The 10,506-nt window shown below is 33.0% G+C and overlaps 1 protein-coding gene across 1 annotated transcript; it reads left to right on the top strand.

Moving 5' to 3' along the window:
- The first annotated feature begins 6,946 nt into the window (after positions 1-6,946).
- Positions 6,947-10,136, top strand: LOC131075537 (momilactone A synthase-like). The gene is made up of 2 exons (XM_058012381.2): positions 6,947-7,080; positions 9,045-10,136. Exons 1-2 carry the CDS (start codon positions 7,076-7,078, stop codon positions 9,895-9,897), a joined length of 858 nt encoding a protein of 285 aa, XP_057868364.2. The 5' UTR covers positions 6,947-7,075; the 3' UTR covers positions 9,898-10,136.
- Positions 10,137-10,506: the final 370 nt, after the last annotated feature.

Raw genomic sequence — 10,506 nt, 5'->3', positions numbered from 1 at the left:
GGTAAAAAACATAACTAGAACAAAACAAAAAATGAAAAATTAAATCTATCAAATGCGACTTACCTACAAAACAAATGCAAACTGATATTAGATCAATTGCGAAATGATGTATCATCAATTGTGAAATACTGTGTAAGCAATTGCGAAATGATATGAGATCAATTGCTCACTTTTTTTTTTTGAATTTTTAAAAGAAAACAGAAGAAAAAGATAGAAGATAGAAGAATTATTCTGCAATGATATTGTCCCACACCATGCAAGCCATCACATCAATTTCATCGAAGAATTTATACTTGGTTAAGAAACGGTGGATAGTTCTGTGATATTGAGCAAACTCCTCTTTTTCTTCGATCTCACGGAGCTCCCTTTCTGCCTTTAAAAGCCTTTGATAAGTCTTTTGTTGTCTCCTATGTTGTTTTGCCTTGCACTTGAAATTCTGAAAGTCACATTTCCTGCCATTGGATTAAATACATCTTATATGTAGAAATAAATTTTTCCAGAATTTAATAAAATTTTAGGGTTAGATGCGCAAGATAAAATAATGCAGAAATGACATAAATTTTTTTAATTTGCAATCCTTTAAATCAATTGTGATCTATTTAAGAAATTGCGATATGATGTCTGAGCAATTGTGATATGATATGATAGCAATTGCAACATCTTATAAGCAATTGTGAATTTTTGCATATGCAATTGCAAGATCAAGTTTCTTGTGCACGTATGGATCTACAAAATTTGTCAAAACAAAAAATGAAGGTTAGAATGTTTCACGTCGGGTTCACCAAATGTTTTTAGGCAATAAATAAGTGTAAATTGCATAATTAGATATCAAAGAGCGAATCACAACTCTAATCTAATCAATATTACTCCTAAATGACAATAGAATAATGCAATATCAATTGAATTGAAAGAAATATCTATTTAAGACTCCCTCAATTGAAATAGCAAGGCTTCAATTGCTCTTCTCCATTGTTGTTGATGTAGGTGTCTCTCAGGTATTGCACTTGATTTCCTGCATAAGATAGACAACAATATTGAAGACTGTGATTCTAAAAAGCTAGATTGAATTGATGAAAAGAGGTTGAATTTATAGATTTTAAACACAAAGAGGGTGAGAAATAGAACTCAAGTGTTGATTGGGAGACAACTGAAATTGATTGATCAGTTAACAGAGTTGATTGATTTGTTAACTCATTTGATTGAGTAGTGAACTAGATTGATTGGAGAGTGAACTGAATAGATGTATTAATAAACTCATTTGATTGATTAGTGAACTAAATAGACTAGGGAGATGACTAAATTGATTGATTAGTCATAGAAATCTGATTTTGAGTTTAAAAGGATGATTGATGAGTTAACTGAGTTAACTGATTAGACAACTAATTTGATCAATCAGTTATGATTTTAGCATGTGTTGTAGGAATTTGAAATTGAATTTGATTTTCATTTTCAATTTGGATTTGAATTTGATTATTCGAATGCTGAAATGCACATGAAATTAATTGAAATTCAGATTTGGGAAAATGTGATTTTGGAAATATGAAATTAGATGAAATTAACTAAAATTCGATTTTGGGGAAATATGAAATGAAATTAGATGGAATTAATTGGAATTATAATTTGGGGAATTGGAAGAATAAGTTAATTAATTTAAATAATTTAAATGAAATTATTTAAACTTAGGAGATAGAATTAATTAAATAATAAATATTATTTAACTAAGGAAAAGGTTGTAATTAATTAAATAATTGATATTTCATTAATAATTGAGGTATGGTTAACTGATTAAAATTATTTGAAAATACAAATAGAATAATTACAAGTGTTGAAGGGCGATGATTAGAAGAAATAGTTAGTTTAATCAAATAATTAAAGAATTACTTAATTAAATAGACAAATAATTAGTGTAGAATTAATGAGACATTTTTAGGCCTACATCCCACAAAGACAAGAGACTTACCACGAACACAAACTAAAATATAAATTTCATTTTGTTGCCCCATATTTGGCGTACCTAAAATTTTAATTTCAAATTTATCTCAATGTTGAATGAAGATCCAATAGGTGTTTATGTGTAAACAGTGAACACGCAATCCAAGGTCATTGCCAGTCAAAATATGAAAAATGAATTTTTTTTGAAAATTGCCACAAATTGAGGGAAATCAGTTGACAACCAGGATCTAAGCATCATTTTGTATCACATGTCCAACTTTCACTTGAACCCAGTTCATACTTTGTCATATTTTAAACTTTCAATTTTTGGTGTTTGTTGCTCCCAAATGATTAAAATATCTCATTTAAGGCTTCATCATGAGGTGTAAATAATTGTGTGCACTTTTTTCCCTTCCATTGATGTGTGTCTCAAATTTCAAAACCTAACTCCCTACCATTTGAAAGTTATGCCATTTTTCTCCAACCAAAGCGATATATTTAAAATATTTAAATTATTTCTCAAATGATAATTTAATATTTTAAATTATTTCAATATGTTTGGTCATTTGCAATAACAAAATCATCTTCATACATCGGTTTAATTCTTCCTTGATTCCTCTCTGTGATCAATGGTTTCCAAAGGTCTAAAGGATAGTTTTTTGAAGCAGAAGGTTAGAAATGCTCATTTTTTTAGCATTCTTAACCTCATTTCTTAACCTTTGCCAAGAAGGTTAGAAACGCTCACTTTTTGAGAATTTCTAACCCATATTTCTAACCTATCACAAAAAAAAAGGTTAGGAATGCTCAAAAATTGAGCATTTCTAACCTCATTTCTTAACCTAAGTGCGGGCCCCACTTTGTCAAAAAGGTTAGAAATGCTTAGTTTTTTAGCATTCTTAACCTCTTGTAGATTTTATCAAAGAAACAAATTAAAAAAAAAAAAAAAAAAGAGAAAAATAAAATAAGGCTTCAAACAACAGGTTATGAGCATTCATCAATCCATTGAAGAAGAGAGGGAGTTCACCAGATGTTAAAGTTGCAGTTACACTAGAAGAAAACATTTCATATTAAGGAAGCATTCACATCCATGAAATGTAAATATGTATGTGAAATATGGAAGGCATAGACAAGCTACAAACCATTTGACAAAGTGCCTCATAGAGATGCCATCTTATGGTTGTCAAAATTGCACTTCATGCACACAATGAAGTTATTGAAAATGTTTTCACAATTACCAGCAATATATTGACCTTCATGCAAACATAATATAATTGCACAGACAATGCACGTGAAATGTTTGATAGATTTCTTTATGGAAAAGTATCTCATGGCAAGCATTAATTACAACAATGTGGTCTCCTGAAATGTGATGATTGAGGCTATCCACAAAATAGACTGGGGTATTACATCCATCAAAGCATAGCGAATATCATGTGTCATATGCTATGGATCGTGGAGCATAGGGAAAGCATAGAAAACGCACGTGAACAATTTGATAGAATTCCTCAAAGAAACGTTATCTCATAGCATGCATTGATCGCAAAAATGTGGTCTCATAAAATGTGATGATTGCAGGATATCCACAAAATAGATTTGTTTACATGCAATAATCGCATAAGCTAGAGAATTTTTGTTCGATGTTGTAGTTGCAACAGCTCTAGGGGATGATGCTGCAAATCGTGGGAGTGTAGCCAAGGCAAACAAACCTTTGACAGAATGTTTCAAATAAGTATCATTTCATGTAACGCAATGATTGCAGGCATGTAAAAGTGCAATATGAGAGGGCAGATAATGCACATTAAGTTTTTGACAGAAAGCAGCAATAAAAGAAACACAGAATCACTAACATGGCACATGAGCCATGATGGCAATCAACTCATCGAATGCAATAATCCAGTGCATACCTAATGTGGAAGAATAGACAACGCACAAGAACTATTCGAAAGAATACCCCAAAACTATGAAGTGTATAAGGTGCATCAACTATTTGTCTGAATGCCACAAAGGCACGTTATCTCAAGGAATGGAAGTAAATGATTGCAGAATGTGTGCAAAGATAGATTTTACATGGAATCTCTCAAAATCATTGAATTAATGGAGTACCCTCAGAATACAATATAATATTGTGAGCTTCATTTGTGTTCTATTTAGTAGATAAGAAGCTATGCATACTTTAATCAAAGGAATTGCAAGATATATATATATGAGATCGATAGGTGTCTATAACTGGCCTTCATGTCGCTGGTGGCTATCTCGAACACACCTTAAACCTTATTATTAAAATTTCATTTAGACTTGTGGCAGTTATGTGAATGTGTTTTCTCAATGCTTGAAGATCATACATGAATATGGGCTGATGTTGCTCATGTTGGCATGCCATGTGAACTGTTTATTAGAATGTTGTGAAGAAACATTGACTCATGGTTTAAAATAATTGGATGATATTTAGAGAATAGATTGGTTGAAAAGGCTTTCATGTACAAGTAATTTTGTTGCAAAGGTTGTAGAGACTTTGAAATTGTGCCAAAAGCCATTGCTTTAGATATAGTGAGTGGACATCCATCAAAGCACACAAAATGAAGGATTTTGGTTATATGTTGTAGTGGTGATTGTCTTGATTGAATGTACATGCAAATTGTGAAGTCTGAACAAGGCAAGTTAATTATTTGGCAGAATCCTTCCAAAGAATTGTGAAGGTGTAATATGACAGAGATAAAGCATATGCAATGCACTCGAATTAGTTGACAAAAAATATTGAAGATACATTACCTCATGGACTGCAATGAGTGCAGTGTGTGCACAAAATGGATTTTGCAAGGAAGCTCTCAAAATTATTGAATTAATGCAGCTCGATATTATAAGCTTTGTTTGTGTTCTAAGTGGTGAATGTGAGTTGTAGATGTTTTAATCACATAAACTATAACATTTATGTAATTGATCAGTGAAATCATAAGAAATTCTTTGACAAAATAAATAGAAAAGATGTTATGTCCAGAAATGCTAGGCTCTATGACTCCAAGGAAGTGTAGGTGTTGACCATGAAGGATGTCTAACTAATGCAGTTGGAATGTGTGTTTATGGAGGGCAAATGACTGCTTTATTTTGACAAGCAATGCACTAATGTATAGACATGTTGTGATCTCAAATGGTTAGATGGCAAGATGATGACAACTTCAGATGAAGTAGATAAAGATGGAGAAGTGCCTCAACATAGCTTATGACTTGGTTCTTCATCAAAATTATAGGTTTGATATTTCCTTTTTGTAAAAAATGACTTATGTCACTTATTGTAACCCAAGGTTAGAAAGTTGACTTCTTCTGCACATAAAAGTGTAAGTTACTAACTCATTGAGATTTACACAGAAAAGAGTTAGTTATTAACCCAAGATTGAAGTTGGTTACAAAGTAGTTATCCTACAAGCCTATAAATGCAAGGCTATTTGTAAGTTAAAGGGAGGGGGGACTTTTTATAGAGGGGAAAATTCTGCTGGAATTCCAAGAGAAACTTATAATGACATTTTGATTTGCACTATATTTAGAAAGGATTTTGGACTCGTATATTTCCAAAAGGATAATGAAGAATGCGTCTTAGCTCGTGTGTTCTAAATGTATTCGTGAGTTATCATTGTTGATTTGTCGTATGTCAAATTGGTAGTCTTTTTATACATATGTGATCTGTACAATTAATGTGATGATGCACAAGCAACCTTTGGTATCTTAGTTTGAATGTGTTGAAGTATCTTATCTCTCCGTATGTTGAGATTTGTCATTCTTCTTTATCGTCATCTCATGACTAAACATATTACCTTATAAACTCCCCTTGTAATTTGTTGCTAATGTTGGGAAATCTCAGTTGATGGTCGTACAATAGGTTTCTATCTTTATTTCTTTTTAGTTTTATGTTTTCTCCTTTATGTACTTTTAGGTTAAAAGTACACAAAAATCCTAAACACTCCTATCATACAAGGGAGCTGCCCCTCTCAAACGCAGAGGAAGATCGTGTTTCACAGAACAATCTCTCCAACTATTGGAACGTTTGTCATTGCTTATCGGGCAAATAGGGTCAGTTTTAGATAAATGACCGCAGTGACAAATCTGTTTACCAACACATTTAGAGAGAGAATATTACAACAATCATGAGCAACCTCCGAAGGATTGACCAATTACTGATATCTTAGGCTATCATCCATCATTTCATATGCAAAATGAATCTCCAAACACCAACAATTGTCATAAAATTCATACGATTCAACTTGTATTCTACGAAAAATTGATTTAATACATCTCACAAATACAAGCAACTTGTCAAGAGCACAAAGTAAAATACAAATTTCATTTACAAAGATGACAAAATGCAACAAAAAAAGAGACAATTACAACAAGTATCAACAACTTCAATTATGAGCATCTCCCCTTTTATTGACCTTTACTATCCATCAATTAGGAATTCTATTCAATCCTCTCACATCTTCATTGGTATAATATTTAAAACAAAAAATAAATCAAATCTTCACACCGTCCATCCAAGAAAAAACCATATATTTCCTTTCAAAGTAAAAATTTAATAAGCACATATCTATTCTAAATTCATTTATGTCATTATTTTTGAAATATGCTTTCCCAAAATATTTCTACATACCTACCTTTTAATAACTTAAAAACAAGTAAAAATATTCAATTATTGTTTATACCAAGATGCTGGTTATTGAACAAACAATAAAACGTATGTTTTATAGCAAATATGTTTTATTGCTTGTCCCACAACCCTCCTTTTAAATTATGCTACTGCTTTGGAACTGGAACTTTCATATCTTATATCCCATGTGTACATTTCATTTAGGCACCTAACTCCAGTTCGCGCTATTCACATTCTCATTTTTTAATGGCATGTTCATGTCCTTGTAGACAGCTGGGCCACCACTGCTAAAAAGTTAGTGGGGAATGGGTAATAGGCAGCCGGCACAAGAGATGTTTCTTTGGCAGCCATTGTCTTAAATGGGCAGTTTTGCTCAATGCTTCAATACACATTTTGGCCTGCACTAAAGAGCATACCAAGTTTTGCTCAATACTTCAACAGGCGTTTTGGCCTGCAAAAAAGAGCATTCTAGTCTGCACACCACAGGACGCTTGGAGGGCAGAAAGAATGAGGTAGTTTTTCTTTCATTGTTATTAATCTTGTTGACTTTTCTTAATGGAAGATTTTATATTGCTGTTATTTTTGGATTAGATTGTGAAAGAGTTTTTTGCATCAATATTTTAGATCACGTTGTGATCTATCATTTATTTATATTTCTTATAGCGATTAATCATACTTATAATAGAGTGTAGAGTGTGATCTGAAATATTGATGGAAAAAACTCTTGCACAGTGTATTCTACAAACAATAGTTACCAAGATAATGGATTGTGAAAATCTGATATCATTAACTGTTTCCTTTATGTAACAAGCTTTTCTGTATGATGTTTTTAAGTCTATGACGATGTTTAAGTTTTTCTATATAATGCTTTTATGATCGATGATGATGTTTTTTTTGGAGGATTTTATATCATTTATAAGATCTGTTTTTTATCACTGTTGTTTTTGGATTAGATTGTGTAAGAGGTTTTTCCATCAAAATTTCAGATCACATTGTGATCCACTGTTTTTTTTTTCCTTTTTCTTATGACTGTCTATCATTCTTAATATCATTTATAAGATCTGTTTTTTATCACTGTTGTTTTTGTATTAGATTGTGTAAGAGGTTTTTCCATCAAAATTTCGGATCACATTGTGATCCACTGTTTTTTTCCCCCTTTTTCTAATGACTGTCTATCATTCTTATAGTGGATTCTAGAGTCATCTGAAAAATTGATGGGAAAAACTCTCGCACAGATTATCATAAAAGCAACAATTGTCAAGACCATGGATTGTAAAAATCTGATATAATTAACTGTTTCCTTTATTTAATAAGCTTTTCTGTGTAATATTTCTGAATTGATGATGATGTAGTTAATAAGGCTAATTGTTTAGGACGCATCTATTCTGGCTCCAAAACGACAGTACGGATCGTGTGTTGTACACCGTCGATTTTGCAATTAACGGTTGTGATTGACTAACCTGTAGGTCTGTTTTGGAGACAGAATAGCTTCAGCCAATTGTTTATGCCTGTCATTAATTGTTGGTATATTGTGATTAACTACAATTGTGATTACTGCACTAGTACTTCATGGGAGGGGTGATCCCAACATAAATTCTAGAATATTGACTGTAACGTGTTGGATGTTTAGGTTTTTTGAAGAGTTTATATGGAATGAAATTTTTTATATAAAAAATTAATTTGTTATTTTTTTATCATTTTGATAATAGATATTTGAAAAAATGTCTATGATCACTCTTTCTTATCTTACTAATAATGGAATATTATCTAAAATTTGAATGCAAAAACATATTGTTATTTCTAAAAGTTTCTTAAACAAATTACAAACTTATGATAATATTGATCTTTAATTAATGAATAGTGTTTGCATGAACCCATCTCTCATTGTCTAAATGATATTCATATGGGTGACCCAAAACTATAGACTTGTGATATTATTATGAGGATTCAACTAAATGGTTTGAAGTCAAATTTATTGATTCTTGTTTCATGAGTAGTGGTTTGCATGTACCCATCTCTCATCACATCTAATGATGTTTATATGGGTGACCTAAATTTATAGACTTGTGATATTATTATTATAATTAAGTTTCAACTGCATAGTTTTGGAGTCAAATTCATAGAATCTTATTCTATGTGTAGTGGTTTGTCTTAACTCATCTCTATCACATCTAAATGATCATGTTTAAAAGGTGACCCAAATATCTAGACTTATGATATTATTATTATGATTCAAGGTCATAGTCTTAAGAATCAAATTCATTGACCCTTATTTTATAAGTAGTAGTTGGGAGGAACCCATATCTCATGAAAATATATTGTTTATTAACATTTATTACATGTGAATTATGTTCACAAAGGTGACCCAATACAACTTCACTTCTAGTCAAGCAAGCTTAAATCTATAGACTATAAAAATCTTCGTGTTCTTAACTATTTCATTCTTTCCAAGTAATTTTTTTGATATGAATTGCAGGCTAGAGGGAAAAATAGCCGTGATCACTGGTGGCGCTAGTGGGATTGGAGAGGCAGCCGTGAGACTCTTTGTCCAAAATGGCGCAATGGTTATAATAGCCGACGTGCAAGACGTGGTAGGTGCACAGGTGGCAGCTTCTCTGACACCAAATGCCACCTTCATCCATTGTGACGTGTCCAAAGAGCCTGACGTCTCCTCCATGGTGGACTACACTATGGAGAAGTACGGACGACTGGATATAATGTTCAGCAATGCCGGTGTCCTAGGGAAGCTATTCACTTCTCTAATGGACATGACACTTGAGAACCTGGACCGCGTGCTGGCCGTTAATGTGCATGGATCCTACCTTTGCACGAAGCATGCGGCTCGGGTCATGATCCCCAACCGCCACGGGTGTATTCTTTACACGGCCAGCCTCTCCACGGTCATAGCCATGCCTAGAGGCCTGTCCTACACAGCATCTAAACATGCGACTGTGGGGATCATGAAATCGGCAGCCGCAGCCCTGGCCCCCTATGGGATCAGGGCCAATTGTGTGTCACCCACGGGTCTGCCCACACCCTTGGTGGTAGGCGCACTCGGGCTTGAAATCCCTGGGTTTGATAAGAAAGCCGCTGAGGATATGTATGAGGCTGCTTTTGAATTCAAAGGTGTCAAGTTCGAGCCCGAGGATGTTGCCAAGGCTGCTCTTTTTCTCTGTAGTGAAGACGCCCGCTATATCAGCGGCCACAACTTGGTGATTGATGGAGCTTTTTCAGCTTCTAAGGAATTCTCCACTGCTAACTTTAACTTCCAACATCTTGCTCCCCAAAAGAACGTTGATATGACTGGTAGTACTGTGAAAGGTGAGTAGTTACGTGGATTTTATTCCCCTTTTCTCTAAGCTTTCTGACGATGATGGAGGACAATATCTTTCTGGGGACAATATCATGGGCAATCTTTCTGGGTGTCGCTTAAATAAGAGGGAGAATTCCACGTCAATTTGTATATATTGACATCTTTGTTAAAAATGGTAGTATTTATAAAGTTTATTTTGGGTTAAGCATTCGATGGGGTTAATTTCTACACAAAACAGTATTAAGTACAGTTTTTAAAATCCACAAAATATAATGGGATTTTGGGAAATTTTCAGTAGCTAAATCGTCATGATCTATATTTCTATTGTTGTAAAAACACAAAAAATAGGATTAAAAAGCACTGTTTTGCAGATCTAGAAGTTTTTTTTACAGTCTCATTTTGTGTGGAGATTAGCTGCTGGTTTTTTAGTTTCTTGAGATAATATGGATATGATTAGTTTCTAAGAATTTTACGATTAAAATTGTTGTTGATTTTTAAAATATTTGATGATCATATAAGTACTAATCAAAAGAATGAATTATAATTATTTGTAGGGTTTTTATATCAATTCAGATAGGTTGAACAATCTCACTATCGTTTCTTATGATGTCAGGGTCTTACATTC

Source organism: Cryptomeria japonica, chromosome 5 (assembly GCF_030272615.1).
Source record: "Cryptomeria japonica chromosome 5, Sugi_1.0, whole genome shotgun sequence".
Taxonomy (NCBI): domain Eukaryota; kingdom Viridiplantae; phylum Streptophyta; class Pinopsida; order Cupressales; family Cupressaceae; genus Cryptomeria; species Cryptomeria japonica.
The sequence above is the reverse complement of the archived record's forward strand: the minus strand, read 5'-3'. Positions and strand labels throughout refer to the sequence as shown.